This window comes from Lissotriton helveticus, chromosome 5_1, assembly GCF_964261635.1.
Source record: "Lissotriton helveticus chromosome 5_1, aLisHel1.1, whole genome shotgun sequence".
NCBI lineage: Eukaryota > Metazoa > Chordata > Amphibia > Caudata > Salamandridae > Lissotriton > Lissotriton helveticus.
The window spans coordinates 461861829-461885287 of NC_136065.1; the positions used below are offsets into that span (position 1 = coordinate 461861829).

At 43.9% G+C, this 23459-nt stretch overlaps 1 protein-coding gene and 1 long non-coding RNA gene across 4 annotated transcripts in view; one reads left to right on the top strand and one right to left on the bottom strand.

The window, feature by feature from the left end:
• LOC144753217 (dual specificity protein phosphatase 13B-like) overlaps window positions 1-23459 on the top strand; it is a 73556-nt gene that overhangs the window by 44262 nt on the left and 5835 nt on the right. The window contains exon 2 of one of the 2 annotated variants that reach the window (XM_078640979.1): window positions 21588-21715. The exons of the other annotated variant lie outside the window; for it this stretch is intronic. Coding sequence (XP_078497105.1) covers window positions 21590-21715 — 126 coding nt within the window. The 5' untranslated portion in view covers window positions 21588-21589. The remainder of the gene's footprint in view (window positions 1-21587; window positions 21716-23459) is intronic. 2 annotated transcript variants of the gene reach the window in all.
• LOC144753218 (uncharacterized) overlaps window positions 1-23459 on the bottom strand; it is a 178997-nt gene that overhangs the window by 41402 nt on the left and 114136 nt on the right. The window lies entirely within an intron of this gene.

The following is a 23459-nucleotide window of genomic DNA, read 5'->3' on the forward strand; positions in this document are numbered from 1 at the left end:
AAGGTCACCCAGGATGAAGCCTACTTGGTTGAAATAGTAGCAATGGGGTAAGAAATTGTGGAACCTTTGCAACCGCTTCTATATTGGCCCCATCAGCTTTGGTGATTTTACATATCAGGTGTAAAATAATATTGTTGACATCCATATATGTGTCTGATGATCCAGATGAATAGGAAACGTTACAACGCAAACATTTACAACGCATGCTTTTACAATGTGGTTTTTACATTGCAATATCCATTACAATGCATGATTTTACAAGGCATGCCACCACAATGCATTTTTAGAAACTACATTGCAACGCATAATACTTTTAGGGTAACAGTAGGGTAAGTGTTGGATAGTGTAGGGGTAAAAATTACTATTCCCACTCCAGTGAGTGCAACAGTAGGGTAAGTGTTTTGATAGTGTAGGGGTAAAAAAACCGATTTCCACTCCAGTGAGTGCAACAGTAGGGTACGTGTAGGATAGTGTAAGGGTAAACATTACTATTCCCATGTACCCCAAAACCCATACCCACCCTAAAACTTAAAAAATACCCATTACTTACTTTATAATGCATTGCAATGGCATGCGTTGTAGTGACATGCGTTGTAATGGCTGCGTTGTAATGTCATGCGATGTAACAGCCACGTTGTAAAGGGAAGTGCATTGTAATGACTGTGTTGTAATGGATGTTTCCCATCCAGATACAACAAATTCAATTGGGGCCAGAGTTGTTAAAGCTGCTAAATGGTGAGACCTGTATGAAAAATCAGCTTTTAATGCTGGTCTGAGTGGGCTTGAGATAGAACAGGTCATCGCTTTTTCTTTTTGAGTTAAAAATATACTCGCACACGCATCAGCTTTCCTGTTCTTGGAAGGCCTCTTCTGACTTGCAGATCATCTTCTTGTGTGAGAGCCCTTTAAAGTGTGTTTCCTTTTTTTATGAGGCAGTGGCGGTCCCTTTCGGCTTGATGCTTTTCGCTTCCTTTTCGTACCAATCTTAGGCCTGTAGAAAAGTCCAGCTCCTTGGTGTTTGTTCATTCGCTCAGCAACAGCTGATGTAACTGAGCACACCACATCATGAGTGATGCTAGCAGCTTCTGCTTTAACATGGGGTTTGGCTATTTCAAACCCTTTTCTTAAAAAAGGCACAGCTCTTCTAAATAAGCTTAAAAAAAAGCCTCCCAGTCCGGAGCCGTACATAACAGGTGCACCTTAAAAAAAAAGAGGGACCTCAATATCCAGGCTGATTACGGTAATATTCCTTAAATTGGGAAGGGTCTCCATATGTTTTCACGAACACCATGTTAACTTTTCAATATTCACTGCTGTTTTGTGGTCTTACCCTCTTCGTCATGGGTCACAGTGGAGCTGTGCTCATGACGAGCTGGGCTCGTCATAACGTCTCCGTGCCTCCCACCCGCAATTGATTCCCCGCGGGCGAAAAATAATTAGTGGGCGGGGTCATGACGAGCCCAGCTCGTCATGAGCACAGCTCCACTGTGACTCACACCGCGGCCCCCCCCCCCCCCCCCCCCCCGCACCGTGAGGATATTACTCCTGCAGCGAAGGGGTTAAATGGAGCTTCATAATCACTTTCCCATATTTCAAGGCCACTTCCTGCGACTGATTGTCAAATATAAAAATGTACAGTGTCGAAGTGTTTCTTAGAAATTGCTACATAGTCAGGTTTGACTTACTGAATATTAACACTTTTTTATTTGTCATCTTTGACCTGCACACACCTTAGCAAAGGGGCATAGCTATCACCGACCCTCTGTGGCTCAATAATATTATTTTATACATAGAGTGTAGAAACCTCCAATAATATTTGAATATGGTGGATCTAACAGGTCAGTACTTTTCACATGTACTGTTCCTAAAACTCTACTCAACTTGCGGGTGCAAATAAACTCTGTATCAAGGCGGGTGCTTCCTAAAAAATCTTTTCTTCTGGCGCTATCTAAAAACAGCTGAATTTCTGAATATGTGTCAATGCCATCTGGAGCTTTGTTGATGGCATCAACCACCACTGTGACGCTTGGGTAATATCCGTAAGGATATCTGGCATGAAGTAACTCTACCGTTGATGCCGCTTAATAATAAACTTAGGCTCAGATTAGTAAACGTTGTTAATGTGCGACGTCTCAATCCCCTTTAAATCCACCAGTTTAGCCAGTTTCACATTAAAGTTAGAAATCCCATTGGTAGGAAACATGTCTGGTGAAGTGTTTGAAGGTAAGGATATATAAAATGATGAGGACTCTATATTTTTATTTCTTCAAGACCCTTTACTGATGTCCTTTAGGGAGCTAACCTCCACTCAACTGTTACATTTCTTGAACCACCCCTGACATTTGACAAAAGCTTGCTTCTTTGCACCTTCACATTTCCATTTTAACACCTTTTCAACCCTTTAGACCCTACACGGATCCTACATGACTTTTTGTAACTCCTGACTGTAAAAGACCCCTGAAACAGCTTCACCGTCATAATCTTGTAAGTGATAAATATAAACGTCTTCTTTAAGCTCAACCTCTACTATAAATATTTAATACTGAAAGTCTGTTGATAACCTTTAGTAAATACATCTTTCAGCTTAGACACTCTAACGTGAGCCCCTTCTGGCAGAAAGGGGTTCTTTACCCAAGCCATGAATCAATCGCAGTACACAGTTTTCCAAATTGCTAAAGCATTCTGGGATGTTACAGAATCAGGAGTAGTCTTGATTGTCCGATGGTAACTAGTGTTATAAACATGTACACATGACTGCAATGCATCCATATAGTGGAAGGTGTTGTATGCTGTGAAATGCCTCCATATTTTAGATTTTAAAAATCTATTAAAACGTTCGGTTACTGCTTCTTTCACTTCTATCTGCATAATACAATGATTAATTGCATGCCCATGCTAAATATGGCCTTAAAAGCTGCAGTAACACTTTGACCGGTCTTGTCTTTTAGTGCCTCTGCAAAGCATACTTAGATAGTACATCTATGACATTTAATGTATATCATGATGCGTCATTGAAATACAATAGGCGTCTAGCTACTCATAAGACAGCTTGTCATACAAAACCAAAAATATATTAATACACACGTTTACAAAAAAAATCATCCACTAACCTTGTCTATGAGTACAGTTTATCACCAAGTGAATTCTGTAATTAAATAGAACACATGCAAACAATGCACAATACTATACATATTATGAGAACAAATCTAATGTTACAACTCATTGTGTGTGTGAAAAAATAAATATATATATATATTTTATATATATATATATATATATATATATATATATATATATATATATATATATATTACAGCTCAGTGGGGTTTTCCAAGTAGCGGGTTGCACTCAAGCCTGCGTGCGCCTTCCCCAAAGCGTTTGTTGGTATGGGCAGTTGCGTGTTTGTAATAGGTCCGACGCGTTTCGGAAATGTATTTTCCTCATCAGGGGCCAGCAGTAAAGTGCACGACGTCTACCATCTCCCTTTATGAAAACACACATTGTGCTTATGGGAGATGTAGTCCATTTGTCCTGGATGGATGCACTTACAAATTACTGCTCGTTCCAAAGGCTCTACCATGAGCCCCAAACAACACACCTGTCCTTATCCATCGCGCAGCTTCACATACGAGACTCCTTGAATAGCGAGTCTCGTGGCCCCCGTTTTCCGGGGTGGTGCAACCCAGTGGCAGGACCGTATGTGGAGCTGCGCGATGGATAAGGACAGGAGTGTTGCCTCGGGCTGCCAAAATTAAACACCTGAATCTCGCACTTCTTCCACTGACAGCTTTTATTGAATTACATCACCGCCCCCCAGTGGGCGTGTGCTCAGTGTAGAATTTTCATGTATGCTGGGACATAGAGTCCTAAATGCGAGCATCATTATTTTCTTTTAGTAAGTTCAAATGTTTCATTCATTGTAAAGGCGCATTTATATCCTATAGTAGGTGTAGAGCATTCAGCAGGCTTCAATTAGCATATTTTGGCACTGTACTGATACTGTCTTAATTCGTGTAAAACAACAGCCTCACCCTGCTGGTATGTGGAATTCTCCTCTAGCTTTTGCGGTGATGGTGCTCCTCCTCACGGCCATGCTGACGTGTTTATTTTTGTAGTCCAAAGTGCCCTGAAGCAATAGAAGGTCACACAACAGAGCCTCGCCATGCGGCTCCTTAATGCAGCCTGCCTTCCTGTTCTTAAATTGTTCCAATTGCCAACGCGTTTCAAGGAAAACCCTCTTCTTCTCGGGCTGCCAAAATGAAACACCTGAATCTCGCACTTCTTCCACTGACAGCTTTTATTGAATTACATCACCGCCCCCCAGGGGGCGTGTGCTCAGTGTAGAATTTTCATGTATGCTGGGACATAGAGTCCTAAATGCGAGCATCATTATTTTCTTTTAGTAAGTTCAAATGTTTCATTCATTGTAAAGGCGCACCTATATAATATAGTAGGTGTAGAGCATTCGGCAGGCTTCAATTAGCATATTTTGGCACTGTGCTGATACTGTCTTAATTCGTGTAAAACAACAGCCTCACCCTGCTGGTATGTGGAATTCTCCTCCAGCTTTTGCGGTGATGGTGCTCCTCCTCACGGCCAGGCTGCCGTGTTTATTTTTGTAGTCCAAAGTGCCCTGAAGCAATAGAAGGTCACACAACAGAGCCTCGCCATGCGGCTCCTTAATGCAGCCTGCCTTCCTGTTCTTAAATTGTTCCAATTGCCAACGCGTTTCAAGGAAAACCCTCTTCTTCTCGGGCTGCCAAAATGAAACACCTGAACTCGCACTTCTTCCACTGACAGCTTTTATTGAATTACATCACTGCCCCCCAGTGGGCGTGTGCTCAGTGTAGAATTTTCATGTATGCTGGGACATAGAGTCCTAAATGCGAGCATCATTATTTTCTTTTAGTAAGTTCAAATGTTTCATTCATTGTAAAGGCGCATTTATATCATATAGTAGGTGTAGAGCATTCGGCAGGCTTCAATTAGCATATTTTGGCACTGTGCGGATGCTGTCTTAATTCGTGTAAAACAACAGCCTCACCCTGCTGGTATGTGGAATTCTCCAGCTTTTGCGGTGATGATGCTCCTCATGGCCAGGCTGCCGTGTTTATTTTTGTAGTCCAAAGTGCCCTGAAGCAATAGAAGGTCACACAACAGAGCCTCGCCATGCGGCTCCTTAATGCAGCCTGCCTTCCTGTTCTTAAATTGTTCCAATTGCCAACGCGTTTCAAGGAAAACCCTCTTCTTCTCGGGCTGCCAAAATGAAACACCTGAATCTCGCACTTCTTCCACTTGAATTACAACACCGCCCCCCAGTGGGCGTGTGCTCAGTGTAGAATTTTCATGTATGCTGGGACATAGAGTCCAAAATGCGAGCATCATTATTTTCTTTTAGTAAGTTCAAATGTTTCATTCATTGTAAAGGCGCACTTATATCATATAGTAGGTGTAGAGCATTCGGCAGGCTTCAATTAGCATATTTTGGCACTGTGCTGATACTGTCTTAATTTCTGTAAAACACTAGCCTCACCCTGCTGGTATGTGCAATTGGAACAATTTAAGAACAGGAAGGCAGGCTGCATTAAGGAGCCGCATGGCGAGGCTCAGTTGTGTGACCTTCTATTGCTTCAAGGCACTTTGGACTACATATATATATATATATATATATATATATATATATATATATATATATTCACTATGGGCGATTGGGAAGCGGAATATGTTTGGTCTGAAAGAAATAAAGCTATAACTGACAAAGTGATATTTTGGGTGCGCTATATAGATGACTTATTTCTAATCTGGGAAGGTTCTGCTGAGGAACTGTATCTCTTTTTAAAATCCCTTAACAATGCACGTCACTTAAAATTCACGTATACTACTAGCCAATAAGAAATAGAATACCTATACATACATGTGTATGCAGAGAACAACAAAATCTGCACTACCTTGTTCTGCAAACCGATAGTTTGCAACAGCATCCTTGCCGCAAACGGCGCTCAACCGGAATCCCTTAAATGGAGTGGCCCCTACGTAGAATTCTTACATGCCCGAAGAAATTACTCAGAAGAGAATGAGTCCTTATCACAGGTGGACAAGATGTATGTTAGATTTCTGAATAGGGGATACGCTGCAGTGGTTCTAGAGATTGCAAAATTAAGAGCCATGAACAAGAAAAAGGAACATCAGCTGTACCCCAAAAATCCGGGTGCAAGCAAGGAAGGTGTTTAAGGAGATTTGAGGTTTATCACACAATTGAACACATCCAGTGGAGCAATCATGGAAGCATTACAACATCACTGGAAAGTACTCAGAAAAGGTAAGGATTTAAGGACTTGCACTTCAGACTATCTAAGCATTGCTTACAGAAAAGCAGGGGGACCTACTAACACAGAGTTATTTTCAAAGGTCTGGATAAGAAGATAACAAATGTAACTGGCCAAAAACTAATGGGTTTTTCAAATGCCATAAATGTAAATCATGCAGATACGAATGTGATCATGAAGCCATAGTAATCCTGAGTGGAGAGAAGAAAAAGATCAGAGAAAGAATTTCATGTGAGACAACACATGTGTTCTATTTTAGAGTGCTAATGTGGAAAACAATATATCAGAAGCACCATAAAAAAACTAAAGTTGCGAATTTTACAGCTTATATGAGTAACAACCAACAAAGATCTCACATACGCCATGGCAAAAAACATCTGGAGAGACCATGGGGACCATTTCAACAATTTCTCGTTTTATAGTATCACGCACATCCCTTGGAGAATAAGAGGAGGGGATCATGAACTCTCCTTGAGAAAAGCTGAATCCAAATAGATTATAACCATTGGGACGGAGATTCCATTGGGTCTCAATATGGATGCTGATCTACATATTTTTCTACGAGTTATCTGTTTAGAGTCTTTTTTAGCAACTCTCATTGTAGTATTCCATGAATTTAAATTTGACTTACAATATTGTTATACTGAATGCAATTTAAATATGGATATGTGTCTATTGTGCCAGAATCTTTTGACATGCAATTGAGTATTGAAGGCTCTTTTTTACTCTAGATACTTTATCTGGGACTTTAATGATACCTGTTTTATTCGTTTATGGTTTATGGTTATCACCTTGCACTAGCACTTTAGGTTACAGAGGAATTTTCTGTAGATATGTCAATACTATGTTTATAGGCAAATGCAATTTGGTCTACCAACACTGGTTATCATATATTTGCCTCTCTGCTCAACAAAACCTTTGATTCCTGGGGTAATATTTCATGCTTACATCTCCAGTTTTTTTGCTAAATTTTCTATTGCAGACACTATTTTTGTGACTTAAGAAAATCCAAGTATATCTTAGTGATTATCCGGAGTTCAGCAAGAGTTACCTAGGTGGTGACATTTTGTGCAAAATGTTATAACACTTTTATGTTATAGATCTATATAATGTCCCTCGTACAGTACTTGAAGCACCATTTACAATCACATGAAATTTTTGTCATGCAATTTCAATCGGATTGCAGTTTACACGAACATTCGTATTTACTTTTGAGCTTGCAGCAGCACTTTATTGCAATTAGGACACTACTCAAAGGCATTATGCTTATGTCTGAGAGATGATGCACTGGCCATCGCATGAATTATCTATGAACAACTGGTACATCGCAGTGATTTTAAACATGATGGGGCTATACCAAGAGTAGTTATAAACATCATATTACTGTATATATTTGCAATATAACCAACTAAGATGCTGTTTACAGACAGAGACTGTAGGTATATTGGAGAGATCAGACACTGGCACTTATATATATATATATATATATATATATATATATAAATATATAAATATGAAAGACGTCCTGTCCACCCTTTTCCCTTTCGACGGAACCACAGGCATGGACCTCCAGACTCCAAAAACAAATCACGGACTCCTACGAGACGTAGGTGGGTGAAGCAGTGTCAATTTATTAAAACAATAAAGTTCACAGGGGCAGTGCCTGCCATGACGCATTTCACTCCTTGCTGGGAGCTTGATCACATGATGCGTCTCCACGCTGTGACGTTTTTTAATGGTAAAAGTGAGCACAGTTGTAAAAGCCACTATGCCACCAATATATACCCGCGGCTCAGGACCCCTCGATCCATTCACTGCTCGCATTTCCAGGCAATGTAGATCCGCTGTAGTCAGTGCGGCGGGACCTTCCGCGACCGGACTAGCCACCTAATACATCAAACACAAAGGTTGTCCCATTGGAAGGCCACACTCAAGGGAGTTTCACTCTCGTTTGCCGCCGGTAGTGACAATGCAGAACCACCATGTTTTCCTCCATCTCATGAGAAATGTGTTTCGGGGGTATCTCTCATCCTTGATCACTGGCTGGAACAACAGGAGACATAGGCTAAATAATTGCACATGTTTTATTCTCAAATTGAAGTCCCGCCCCAAAAGGCGTCATCATGGAGCATTCAAGTCTTTGCAGTTCTTGATGTGGACCAAGTGCAAATCCCCAGTGGCTGCCAATATTCGCTGTTGCTAAAATGTCAAGCCCCAGTGGTTGCCAATATACACTATTGCTAAAATAACAAGCCCCAGTGGTCAGAGCAAAATGTTGTAAGAGCCGCTATGCCACCAATATATACCCGCGGCTCAGGCCCCCCTCAATCCATTCACTGCCCGCATTTCCAGGCAATGTAGATCCGCTGTAGTCAGAACAGCAGGGCCTTTCGCGACCGGACTAGCCGCCTATTACATCAAACACAAAGGTTGCCCCATTGGAAGGCCGCACTCAAGGGAGTTCACTCGTTTGCCGCCGGTAGTGACAATGCAGCCCACAATGTTTTCCTCCATCTCATGCCAAGCGTGTTTCGGGCGTGTCTCTCGCCCTTGATCACTGGCTGGAACAACAGGAGACATAGGCTAATTAATTGCACATGTTTTATTCTAAAATTGAAGTCCCACCCCAATAGGCGTCATCAGGGAGCATTCTGTTCTTTGCAGTTCCTGATGTGGAACAAGTGCAAATCCCCAGTGGTTGCCAATATACACTGTTGCTAAAATAACAAGCCCCAGTGGTCAGAGCAAAATGTTGTAAGAGCCGCTATGCCACCAATATATACCCGCGGCTCAGGCCCCCCTCAACCCATTCACTGCTCGCATTTCCAGGCAATGTAGATCCGCTGTAGTCAGAACAGCAGGGCCTTTCGCGACCGGACTAGCCGCCTATTACATCAAACACAAAGGTTGCCCCATTGGAAGGCCGCACTCAAGGGAGTTCACTCGTTTGCCGCCGGTAGTGACAATGCAGTCCACCATCTTTTCCTCCATCTCATGCCCAACCCGCTTTGGGCGCATCTCTCGCCCTTGATCACTGGCTGGAACAACAGGCGACATAGGCTAATGAATTGCACATATTTTATTCTCAAATTGAAGTTCCGCTCCAATAGGCGTCATCAGGGAGCATTCTGGTCTTTGCAGTTCCTGATGTGGACCAAGTGCAAATCCCCAGTGGTTGCCAATATTTGCTGTTGCTAAAATGTCAAGCCCCAGTGGGCAGAGCAAAATGTTGTACGAGCTGCTATGCCACCAATATATACCCGCGGCTCAGGCCCCCCTCGATCCATTCACTGCTGACATTTCCAGGAAATGTAGATCCACTGTAGTCAGAGCGGCGGGCCTTCCGCGACCGGACTAGCCACCTATTGCATCAAACACAAAGGTTGCCCCATCGGAAGGCCGCACTCGAGGGGGTTACCCAACCAGGTTTTGTATGGGACTGTGTCCTAGCTGCGATGGGCCTTACTACAGATACCAGCATGCCTCGCTTAGCTGACGCCCATGTGGGCGGGACTATCATAATTGAATAAAGCTGATCCACTCAAACTCGCTGTCTGTGCTACATTGGGAAGAGCCAGTGATCAAGAGCTCACCCGCTCGAAATGCGTTTGGCAGTCACACATTGATGAGTGAAGGGCAGCTGAAAGACTCTTCTGCCGCCTGCTGTGTGTGCTACCCCTACAAGTGCGATCTCCTCTATCAGGGCAACCTGTTTCTTTCTTGTTTAGCAGCATGCCTAGCCGCGAGGTGGTCCCGCCGCGTGTTTGCGGATCCGTGGAGTTTGGTACCTCCTAGCTCTGTTTGGATTGAAGGGGGCCTGACCGGCGGAATTATTGGCAGGACTGGGATCTGTCCTTTGCTTCTTCAAGCCCACTTGGGCAAGACATATGTGAACTTTTCAATCAGGCAAGCGGTACCCAACCAGGCTTCGTATGGAACTGTGTCCTAGCTGAGATGGGCCTTACTACAGATACCAGCATGCCTCGCTTAGCTGACGCCCATGTGGGCGGCACTATCATAATTGAATAAAGCTGATCAACTCAAACCCGCTGTCTGTGTTACATTGGAAAGAGCCAGTGATCAAGAGCTCACCCGCTCGAAACACGTTTGGCAGTAACGCATTGATGAGTGAAGGGCAGCTGAAAGGCTCTGCTGCCGCCGGCTGTGTGCGCAACCCCTACAAGTGCGATCTCCTCTATCAGGGCAACCTGTTTCTTTCGTGTTTAGCGGCATGCCTAGCCGCGAGGAGGTCCCGCCGCGTCTTTGTGGATCCCTGGAGTTCGGTACCTCCGAGCTCTCTTTGGATTGAAGGGGGCCTGACCGGCGGAATTATTGGCAGGACTGGGATCTGTCCTTTGCTTCTTCAAGCCCACTTGGGCAAGACATATGTGAACTTTTCAATCAGGCAAGCGGTACCCAACCAGGCTTCGTATGGAACTGTGTCCTAGCTGAGATGGGCCTTACTACAGATACCAGCATGCCTCGCTTAGCTGACGCCCATGTGGGCGGCACTATCATAATTGAATAAAGCTGATCAACTCAAACCCGCTGTCTGTGTTACATTGGAAAGAGCCAGTGATCAAGAGCTCACCCGCTCGAAACACGTTTGGCAGTAACGCATTGATGAGTGAAGGGCAGCTGAAAGGCTCTGCTGCCGCCGGCTGTGTGCGCAACCCCTACAAGTGCGATCTCCTCTATCAGGGCAACCTGTTTCTTTCGTGTTTAGCGGCATGCCTAGCCGCGAGGAGGTCCCGCCGCGTCTTTGTGGATCCCTGGAGTTCGGTACCTCCGAGCTCTCTTTGGATTGAAGGGGGCCTGACCGGCGGAATTATTGGCAGGACTGGGAGCTGCCCTTTGTTTCTTCAAGCCCACTTGGGCAAGACATTTGTGAACTTTTTAATCAGGCAAGCGGTACCCAACCGGGTTTCGTATGGAACTGTGTCCTAGCTGAGATGGGCCTTACTACAGATATCAACATGCCTCGCTTAGCTAACGCCCATGTGGGCGGGACCATCATAATTGAATAAAGCTGATCCACTCAAACCCGCTGTCTGTGTTACATTGGAAAGAGCCAGTGATCAAAAGCTCACCCGCTCGAAACGTGTTTGGCAGTCACGCATTGATGAGTGAAGGGCAGCTGAAAGGCTCTGCTGCCGCCTGCTGTGTGCGCTACCCCTACAACTGTGATCTCTATCAGGGCAACCTGTTTCTTTTGTGTTTAGCGGCATGCCTAGCTGCGAGGAGGTCCCGCCGCGTCTTTGCGGATCCCTGGAGTTCGGTACCTCCGAGCTCTGTTTGGATTGAAGGGGGCAGGACTGGGAGCTGTCCTTTGTTTCTTCAAACCCACTTGGGCAAGACATTTGTGAACTTTTCAATCAGGCAAGCGGTACCCATCCGGGTTTCGTGTGGAACTGTGTCCTAGCTGCGATGGGCCTTACTACAGATACCAGCATGTCTCGCTTAGCTGACGCCCATGTGGGCGGGACTATCATAATTGAATAAAGCTGATCCACTCAAACCCACTGTCTGTGTTACATTGGAAAGAGCCAGTGATCAAAAGCTCACCCGCTCGAAACGCGTTTGGCAGTCACGCATTGATGATGAAGGGCAGCTGAAAGGCTCTTCTGCCGCCTGCTGTGTCAAGTGGCGTCGCATCTCCAATGGAATGAGAAACTGATGCCGGAGAGGAGAAGAATCGACGTAACTGAAGCCGGAGAGAGAAGAATCGACGAAAAACTGAACGGAAGACAGAAATATAAATAACATTGATCCAGCGGGTGCCGAGGCAGCGGTGCCACGGTCAGGACTACGCCGCCATTGTAGATTTATGAAGCCCCGAGTGCAGTGCGATTTCTTACGTACTACAGTGCTCCTCTAGGTTGGAAAAGGGAGTTATCATACTAAAGAATGGTCCAAGAGCCCCTGCTCTTTCCGTGAACTGTAGACAGCAGTTTTGGAACAGAAAAGACTGACAGTGAAGGCTACCCCCAGTCCATGTCCTGAGGAGAACCCCAAAACAGAATCAGGGTTCGAAACGCATTGACGACTTTGTGCTGGAATATGAACTGTATTGGGTGCTACAGCAATGTAGTTTAGGATAAAATCTTCCCTGCAAGCAGACCCTCATAAAAATGTTTCCTGCACAATTAACATGCTAGCCTGCATGAACCACTAATTGGCCGCTTGTTTGTTCACTTTACATTAGGACTGGTGCCCCATAAATGAAATTAATTGAGGCATCCCCAACCCCTTCCCAATTGTGTATATAGTGTCTACACGAATGTTTTTCATTTATTACTGTGTGTAATGTATTTATGTATTAATGGTGTTTCAAGTCTTGACAATTGTGTTTTGTTCTTGGCCATATTTAAATGTTTCAAAAATATGTAAATAAGTAAAAAGGACTGAAATGATGTTGTCGCCCGCTTAGGATTTGTGGCTAGGTGTGGTGCAAAAAAATATGAAATGTATAGACATAATGGAACAGGCCTTGCTCATGCTACAGCATGGACAGTCGCAATTACGTTCTATAATGCTTCTAGGCTGGACGTTGCAAAATCTTCGTTCTGGATATGTGCCATGGCGTCTAATCAACACCATGTCATTATTTTCTGTATTTAACCTTACAGATAAACAAATCGCTTTGACACAGAGAGGATCAGACTATACGGTGCAGAGCATTGAGAAACCGGAAAGATTACCATTAACTGTTTCAGAAAAACCTGCAACAGAATGGCTAATACACCGGATAATCACTCTGCCTGTCACAATTTTCAATTTTTAATACTGTTTGAAACATATACCAGTTGCCGTGTATGAAAGGTTGGGTAAGGAATACATAAAGTCAACCTGGGAATTACCATGCACACACAGATGTTGGAGTGGGGGAAAAGAAGTATTTCTTAGTGGTACACAATATAAAAGTGCACTAAGCGGTACACTTTTATGTCAGGGTATTAATTTACATGGAGCCTGTGATGGTTCTTCGACCAATTTATCCTGCCACCTGCAAGGTTCTCCAGCTGCAGTGATAGATCCAATTTTTAGGCAGCTGTCTAACGGGAGCTATATAATGTTGAATGATCACAGCTGTTGTGGTATGTTGCCAGGAACAGCCTATCTCGTAACTGTGTCAGCCAGGGTCACTTGTTGTATGCAAGTATTGTTTCCTGAAGCTAAGACAGACGGGGAGTCGCCTTGTGGCCTTCACTGAACATCTCTTCTATTCGAATTGATACTTTAAGCAGAATGAAGGACATTCTTTTACAAAAAACTGTGCCACTGACCTCGTCCAAAGAGACGTATGTACTACAAGTTGCAAGGTCCTCTGTAGAGATACATGCCCTATTATCGACAAACTGCCCTGAACATTTGTGGGAAAGGTTAGGTCGTATCTTAAACATGTCTGATACCAGTGGTATTGTACATGTATTTAAGGCAGTTTTTTCGGGACTGTTATCACCATTTGAAGCAGTCCTCTGCATTTTTCCAAACTTCGTGCACTCTTTGTTCGGCAGCCTGCCTCTCATTTTGGGACTCGTAGCAGGAATACGATTCTTGTTACTTCTGCTCCGATATGGCAAGTTCGGTCAGCAGCGACACCCAGATTACCATAGAGAACACTCTCCTGGCAATGAAGTGTTGTGAGCACATGATACAGATTCTGGGCCTGGCTCGTTTAAGAGACCTGAATACCACATGGTTTCTCTCATTCCGACCAATCTGGCAAGATTGCATTCTTACCTTTTCTACGATGTCTGCTATGTGGAGAAGAATGCGTGTTGGTCGTCTGTCTAACACTTCCACCAGCACTGCCAAAGGATGCTGATACTTTGCTTGGTTCAGTAACGGCCCATGCATTGTGTTGTCCACAGCGGCTACCCATCCTGATGACGGCATTCATTGAGGTTTCACAGACGCAGTCTGCTGACAGTGAGATACGTGGGTCGACAGGCACACAGGTACCATCACCATCACCATCTCTGATGAACATTGCTAATGGGGCTAACGCTGACGGCGATGATTCACATTTTTGTGCTATCGGTTTACTTAATGAAGTGGTCCAACTTTCACCTACTGTGGTAGACGATTTCTTTGCCAGCTTAGAGGATTGGATGTTTTCTCCAAACAATGAGAATGACTTTTGAAGTTAGCACACAGCGTTCTATGGGACTCTGTATTCGACCTTCACTTTTCAAAACAAAAAACATCCAACTTCAGAACTCTATTTTTCTGCGATTTGATTTTTTCAAAATTGAACTTTTTTTATTTTTGGCACAAAGTAATCTGCTTAAAGTAGAACTATTCTTAGAGAACAAGAATTCTTTGAAACACTTCCAAGTGACAATATTTGACCTTGTCCACAACCTAAACAGTTTATATATTCTGTCATGGAATGGTCTCGACCTTTTTTCTGTATTTAAGAGCCATTTCATAAATGTTATTTCATGACTCATTCTGATAAGCATTTTTCAAAGTCACACTACATGCTTTGAATGAAAATATTGCTTTTTAAAATGCGTACAGCACAAATGCTCATCTTTCGTGTACAACCATTTCGAATGCATTTGATGTATTTTGGGAGGGATTTTTACACATCTTGCTTTAGATATGTTTTAATAATGCTTAGAATTTAGTAATATCGAACATAATAAAGTGGAGTGGGTGTTGTGTAGCATTTTAGGATCCAAGCGTAATTTACCGATTCATGCCCTTATATAGGTACAATTCACATTGCCCTTATATAGGCATAGAAATCATAACCATATTTTACAGAGAGGCTGCATTTCTCCCGGCGAGAATCCAGCTCCAGTGTTTCCAAGCTCCCTTCACGGGGTGTTGGCAAATCGAGTCCGAGACAGAGATACCAGACCTCCGTAGTTCTAAAACCAAGGAACGGAGCTGATTAGACCCTAGAAGAAATCTTGGTTAGATTCTTGGAGACCGCTGCAGAGGACATTTTTGTGACTTACTCTCCGGTAAATCTATGCTACACCTCACTTATTTCTTCCCTTGTACTAGACTTAGGTTAGGTACATTGTGGTAGGCGTATTTTAGAAGCACCAGTTGAGTACTTTTAGCCTTTGTTATTTATGTATGTATTTCTCTATGGTTTAGAAACCATATAATGCTTTTACAGTATTATTTCATAATACTCTTCTTACTGTACGCATTATACTTTGCAACCAGTATTACGATTGTAGGAGTTCACTTTACTTGCATGAGAAAGAAGACTGTTCAATAAACCCTTTTATTGAAAATGCCCGTCTCTCTATTTTCTCTGCACCTCTGATGAAACGAAGCATGCACGATTGACTGAGTAAAATATCTATCTATTGTTTCCACAACTCTGAAGATCAGTTTTATTCTTGGGGAAACAAAGTTGTCATGTTTATGCGGTTGTCAGAAACTAATCTCTTCTTGTTTATTCAAGAAAGTTTCTAGTGACCTCTGAGCTAGCTGGCACTCACAATTAAGTCTAATATACTCGATAGAGACCTAGTCGACATATGTCATACGTCAAATCTATAGAATATATTACTCTAACGCGCAGAGCCTATTGGGAATATAGGAACTACACTACATTGGACCCGGTGTACTAATCTGCCCAGAGGAAGCTCAAGTGAGTCTCTGCCCTGGGGCACTTGGAGCCTGGATATATATATATAAATGGATGAAAGGCTGAGTGGACCCGCCGGGATTTGAACCTATGACCGTGAGGTCAAACACATGCCCCTGCAGTGGCTGCTTTAGTCCACTGAGCCACCAGACCCAGATCTTTCATTTATCTTTTGACTTTGTGGTGGAGGTCATTTGGGAGTTCAGCGTCTTAGCGATCTGCTCTTCGGGTTTTTCAGTAGTTGCAAGCATCAAAAACCCTTGCAGCTTCTTATACAGTTCTGAGGAGGTTCTCCTCACCTTCTCTTTAAGATAATAGGAAGGCTCAACAAGGGTCTTATCTTGAGCTAATGCTAGGGTCATTTAAATGTTCAATGTTTTCTTTTGTGCTTGTCCAAAGTGAGTTTACAGCTTTTTCATGAGTCCTTAAAACAGCCCTTTTTTGTCTTGACCAGAAATCAGTATTTCCTGGCTTTATCTAAACCAAAAGTGGAAGCAGCTTTGTGTGCTAAGAAAGAAAAAAGTTATTGCTCATTTAATTTTTGTGAGCAATTAGGCCATCCAACATAGCCCTTAGAAGTGCCCCTTTATTGTTGTGACCAGGAGTCAGAATTCCCATGTTTATCTAAACTGAAATTAGAAGCAGGTTTGTGTGTTAAGAAAAAAAGGGTATTTTCGTTTTTGTGAGCAATGAGGTCATCCAAGCCGGCTTTTAAACAGAGATCTGTTTTAGAGCTGAACCATGTGTCAGCATTTTGTTGGTTAAGAAAAAAATATTTTTGTTTTTGTGAGCAATTAGGTCATCCAAGGCAGCTTTTAAAAACAGACCAATTTTAGAGCTGACCCATTGTCAGCATTTTGTGTGTTACGAAAAAAAGTTAGTTTCGTTTTTGTGACTAATGAGGTCACGTAAGACAGGTTTTGGTTCAAAATCCCTCCTCTTTTGCAGTTTTAAAATTAGCGCTGAACAAAGTTATATTCTTTGCTGCTTAAAAATGGCCTAATCTCCTGTAAGGGTGAAAACTTGTTACACTCTTAAATTTCTTGAACAGTTTTTAAAAATAGCCCTGAGTTCATTTCAATCCCTTACTGTTAACTACATTTGCAATGCAATAGGTCTCGCATTTTGAAGAGTTGGAGCTATTGGCGTAGTAAATGATAATTGTTTTTACTTATATATTATGGTTTGGATTGTAGTGGATGTATGTCAGTAGAACAATTAGGTACAGAGAGGCCACCAAATGACATTAGAGGGATGAAAAACAAGCAAAGCATTTAAACGGCACAGCTAAATGATGTGAAGAAATACTTCATTTAAAATTAAAATGTGAATAAGGAGACCGCTGCAGAGGACATTTTTGTGACTTACTCTCCGGTAAAGTAATGTGAGAGAAACAGCAGCACAATAAATGGAAATTCATTACCGGACTACTTGAAAAGTAGCCGAACAAAAACAGATGTATTTTAAAATCTAATTAAGGCCGCATGAACTATAAAGATACTGACCCTACAGACCGTTTTGTTTCTAGTAAAACTCTACACTGCACGTAAACACGACACCTTCACAGGTTTTTGTGTGGTTTTATGTACCCCAAATCAAAGCCTTTCTTTTAGGCTAAAGTGAAGTCGTTAATTCTAGGAAAACACCGCTTGAAGAAAGCTTGCCAGTCAGAAGTGTGGTCAATGCAAGAATAATGTCAAATTGCGTGCAATTTGGCAGTATACAAATTCGAATAAACTAAAACTATAAGGGTAACTGTTAAGAGCGTGCTACAAAAGGGGTGTGGCACTTTTCACAAGAGGAGTTACATTCAGCTTTATACAAAAATGTTAACCTTAACCTAAGCAGGCGATAGACTTGCAGAATATTGCTCGAAGAAACAAATGCATGAAAATGAATGGAAACAAGCATACCTAGGTTAGAAAGTTGACTATCTAGGTTGGTCAATGCTGATAAATACTTAACCACCACACTGCAAGGTAGAGTACTGTATAAAGGAAACGGGGGCCCAGGTGTAAGCATAGCACTTGAAAGGAAGGGCCCTTCTTTCTGTTGTGTTTACCGAGGGGCAGTCCTATTCAACTCTTCCAACTGCTCTTTAGCACATACATTAACCCGCTATCTTAATGGAAACAGAGCCACTGGGCAGGTTACACGTGGATTTCTGAAGCAGATACACAACCCATAGCTAGATTGGAGTTACTGAGCTGAACTACACACTGATCTTGGCAGTAGTGTCAATAAATCTAGGAGCTAGCTAGCTGGGATTCCAACCACTGACCTCACCTACCGGTTACACAAAAACACCTCCAGGAGTACATTATTAACCAATTATGCTATGTCACGGGGATTTGAGACAAATCGGAAATCTGCGCAGCAGGCACATAAACCCACCAGCTATCTCCTTGTGTGGAAGCTCCCGGACTCCCCTACTTACCCTGTGGACTGGGCCCTGTGGTGCCAGCTGCTCTGCCGCTGATCCTGTGATCCTGGGCAGCCCAGGGGAGCGGGTTTAATACCCAGGGCCCGGGAGGGGTGGGGGTGGTGGGGAGCCGACGCCCGTGCACGGACCGCTGGACTAGTGAGCCCACGGACTGCAGTAAATGATTGCCCATGGGGGAGGGGCACTTCCATGGCAGGCCCTTGGCACTTGGCCGCCACCCAGCGACACCATCTCTCGGTCAACCCTGGATGTTGTGCTTCTGGTGGGCTGCGTGATGTACCTGGGATTAGGCGGCACCCGGGCCCTGCGGCATCTCAAATGCGCATTTAATACCCCCATGGCGGGCCGCTAATGCTATCAGAAAGGGTGTCACTGTGGGGGAGAAAACGCTGCTGGATGGTATCTTGGTGGTAAAAACGCGCTGCTGGACGGTGTCTTTCTGGTGGACAACATGCTGCCGGACGGTGTCTTTGTGCTGGATGTTGTTTCTTAAACGAATGCTTTCCCACCAATATCTGTCAGCCTCCATCCTCCATAGGACTCCGATTGCACACCCAGGCATGAAACTGCTCGAGTGCCTCAAACTGGCCTCTGCATTAAATAAGCTGCTACTATGGTGGCACCGGCCTTGCAGTGAATGTAAACGCTGTTGCCCAGCTTCTGCTGTTTCAATGCAAACTTCACTCCCTTCTGCTGATGTTTCTGAGTGGGGACCCCAGTCAGATCCACAGTGCTTAGGCGCAGCTGCTCCACACCTTAAGCCTGCCACTCCTCAGCTGTGTAACAGGACATGGCGATAACGCCTCGGACATTCTCCTTTCCCACCAGCCGGCGGCTCACGCCCCGGAAGGACAGCGCCCCCAGCACCACGGTCTCGTCGGTGCAGTCGTACCACCTCCACAGCGAGGACTTCTCCAGCAGCACGTTATAAAGCAGCGAGGGGTAGAAGATGATGCGCGCCACGGCAGCCGCCATGGAAGGGATGGGGCCAGGACTGTGAGCGCATCGGAGGGGTCTGCAGTAAGGCTTTTTTTCAGCACCCTCGCCTGTTGTCTTTATTTAGGGGGATCTGTAGCTTGCCGTGAAAGTGAATATGCGAGTATTGCGCGCGCACGAGCGAGGCTCTTGGGAGAACGCTGTAAGGCTTTAAACAAGCTTTGGCCGCACACGTGCCACGAGTAAAAAACAAGTCGGCCTGGAGCGCGCCTTGGAAGAGACGCGGGAGGGCAGGAGCGTAACGCCGTGAGCGTGCACGTTGGAGTTCCCTGCGGCTCGCGCGTTCACAGACCGGTGTCTGCTCGTGCACCGGTCTGTACCACTTGGGGAGGCAAGATAACGACAATAAGGCTTGCTAGCGGCAGCGCTTTGCGTTGCAACGCCAGGCGAGCCCTAAAAAAGGACTCATTCCATCTGTCTAAAACGAGTTACACTTATCTGTTTGTTGCACTGTTACAGAAAACATCACGGTGTGTATTTTTTTTTATTTCAAGGCACTATAAAAGAGTTTGTTTACAGGCATTATGCTACCTATACAGATGCCGACTGACACCCACACACTCTACATGAACAAGCAAATACACTAACACACCCATACACACACACACTCATGCAAACTCCCACATACACTATATGTACAAGCAATGTACGCCCTTGGGTGCGTTTATGGGTGTGTGCGCGAGCAGGGGGTGTGGGGATGTGCTTGTGAGTGTTTGCGCATACAATAATGTACACACATTCCTTCATATTCATATTTCTCTTCCCTTTCAAAAAGACAGTTGGACTCTCATGGCTAACAACTATGTGATTTTTGGTGCATTGCATTAGGATAGGTTTTGGGCAATGTCACTTCCAAGGTCTGGGTTCCTGGGAACACCCGATGTTAGGGGTCATGGGTGACATCACTTTCTAGTCACACTGGCTGGAAGTGATGGTACTTCTGGAGAGGGTGGAGATGAGGCAGGGTGCAACGTAGTTTCAGGCTCGGTGGCTCTCATGACTTAATTTCCGGAGGAGGGACTTCCAGGTTAGGGGTCACAGGTGACATCACTACCTGGGCGCTTCTCTGTTTGGTTGTTTGTGATTCATTGATCTTCACTGTATTATTGTTTTTTCTTCGTGCTTTAATTGTGTATTTAATTTTTGTACATTTCATGTATTGTGTATGATTGTTGGGTTGAGTGTGAGGATGTGTGGTGACTAGGATGATTGGGGGTCATGTTGTATATGTATATTTATATTTGTGATTTGCTATGAACATTATTATGAAATTCACCTTTGTTAAAGCTGACAAAAATAAATAAGAATTATGTTTTTCTAATGAGTCTTGATGTGGGACAATGTTGATTTATATAAATTTTTGGATGTATTACCTTTAGAATTATTGTGCTTCTAGGAGAGGTTTTGTTCCTGTTTGTATTTTTCCCTGCCTCCTCTTCCTAGTATTGCTATTATCAGGGACCCTCGGTTGTTGTCGACATCACTACCTGGTTACATGAGCCGTCTCAATGACTTCATTTCAGTAGGAGGGTTAGGGGTCACCAGCGACATCACTAGCGGGTCACATGGGCTGGCAGTGATGACACTTCCGGAGGAGAGATTTCTGGGATGTACCACCTGTCGCATGAAAACAATGCCCATTTTAGAGAAAGATGAAAATTATTCCCCCATACTATTAGGCCTATCGCGGAATATAGATAAAGCTGAAGAGTACAGCAATGCAACGCAGCTGGGGCTAAATGATGTTGGCGGACTGTGCTGAATTAGCCGTTTCCTCAGGCTTGCCAATGTTACTGATCATTTGGCATGACTATTGCCTATTGACCATCCATCTGAGCATCTTCAGGTGGACACGATAAATATCATCGGCAATCATTTGGACTAGCAGAAAGTAGGATTGTGAGCAGGCTGCCAAGAAGCATGCAGAGAAGGGTTTAAGCAGAATACCAAGGTGCATTTATTGTGGGGTTAAATCAATGAGAGTGTCTTGTCAAAGGGTTGAACTAGCAATGGTCATGACTGCAGGATCTTGTGGCAGAATTTACATTTCCACTTCTTTCTGGGAGGGTTGAGCCTATTGGTGGGCTGTGGATAGTTATGACACCTGTTAGGTACAATGGAGTGCTAGTCAATGGTTAGGTATAAAAAGTGGAGATTGTGGCAGCATGTCAGCGGAGGTTTGAACGAGGACCTTTTTTTTCAGAAATGGGGAGGCAGCAGAGCTACCGGAAGAGCTGCAGGCAAAGAAAGCATGTATATGAAGGCTACTCCAGAACTCAACGAAATAAAGCGAGAAGCAATGTGGAGCGGAGTCAGAGAAATCGAAGATCGGTAGGCGCTGGGGAAGAAAATTTATATAACAACTGTGACATCTGGGTCTGTTGACATCGTAGCTGGTTCTGCTTTATTATTGCTTAGCTTCACTAATAGGGTTCCTGAACTATTTGGAATTGAGCTTAATAGAGCTTGTCTCCTCCGCATTATTTGGCCACTCCTTGGTGCCTCGGGAATGTATTCAATTTCACCAGTTCCCCTTTAATAGAGATTTTAAAGAGAAGTGTTGACCATGGTGAGGTGCAGAGCTAGGCCCTATGATATTATGGGTGGCAGTACATCGACAGGAGACATGTGAACACCAGTCCCAGTAGTTCCCCACCCTGTAGGATTATCAGGGGAGGAGGGGCAGAACCTTTGGCTCAGAGTGGGTGATTACCCAGTGGAGCCAGGGATATCACGCAGGACTACAGGAATATGATACGACTTAGATGATGTGTAGGTAGTGTGCTCATGAAGAGAAGAGTAGCTGTAGTGGTTGTAAGATATTGAGGTCACAATTGATGACCACCAACTTACATTTTTTTTACCAGTTCAGTCACCAGGTGCACATAATTTGGCCTTTGGAGATGCTGGCCGACATACTCCCAGAAATGAAGAATAACTGCTGTTCAACCAATGTTGTGCTACTTGCAATACAAGTTGGTGTGTGGCGGCCACAGCCTTTTTGAATTTGCCACTGTGGGTAGAGTTTGCCTGAATGTTCTCACCCATCCTACCTTCTAGTCAAAGGTCTAGGAAAAAGTCTAGAATTTGCGTTGTCTCGTCGGGTGTCATGTAGCTCTGTGAGCTAAGTCGTCTGAAGGAACTTTCTGTCGAAGCTCTGATGGTGTCTGAGGATCTAAAATAAAAGAAGGCTCTTTGCAGTTAACTGAGCTTGAGCTGCTTGAGACGGGTTTCAATGGTGGGATAATTGGCTGCAATGCCAGGGGAGGATATAGATAGCTTTTATTGTCATGTCCAGGCTGTGCTGCAGTGATCCTGTGGATATCTCTCTAGGGAATTCGCCAGAGGAAGCCACTATGTCGGCTGAAGTGGAGGTAGCTGGTATTTAGCTTACGTCATCTTGTATGTAGTTCCCTGCTGTACACATTCAATAACAAACGTTTGCAGCTTTTTAATCACATAAGTGGGGGGGGGGCAGCATACCTTATTGTATCTGGTGCACAATTTATTTTGAGTTATTATGTGAGCATGCTTGCGTGGCGTCAGCGAGCGGTTGCACTCACACCGCTATCGTTTTCTCAAGTCCCATCACAGCAGTCTTCCCTTTGCCCTCTCCTGTGTAATTTTGCAGACACTTCTAATCGCTCTAGCCTTACACTACTAGTCGTTCTGGCACCGTGTAGTTTGGGCAGGGCATTTGTTGCAAATGGATCTCTCAGTTTAACCATGCTACACTGATATGCAGAGGGCTCTGCCACAGCCCTTCCAGTCTCTCGGAGGTACCTGCCTCTGACAAGTTCTTTTGAATTTTCTTAAGTGCAACCCCCATGCATTAAGGTGTAAGCAAAAAAGCATGTAAGCTTGAATCTGTTCTTCAAGTCTGTATATGTACCATATCCCAAAATGGCTCTGCTACCACTGTGTCAAACTACATTGACCCCATGCTCTCACAAACACCTCCTTTTAAGTCCACCATGTCTTTATTTCTATCAATTGTCTTTCATGTTCTGTATTTGTTAAATGTCAGCCTCTTGTTGGCTCTATACAAAACAATACAAAAATATTGGATTGATGG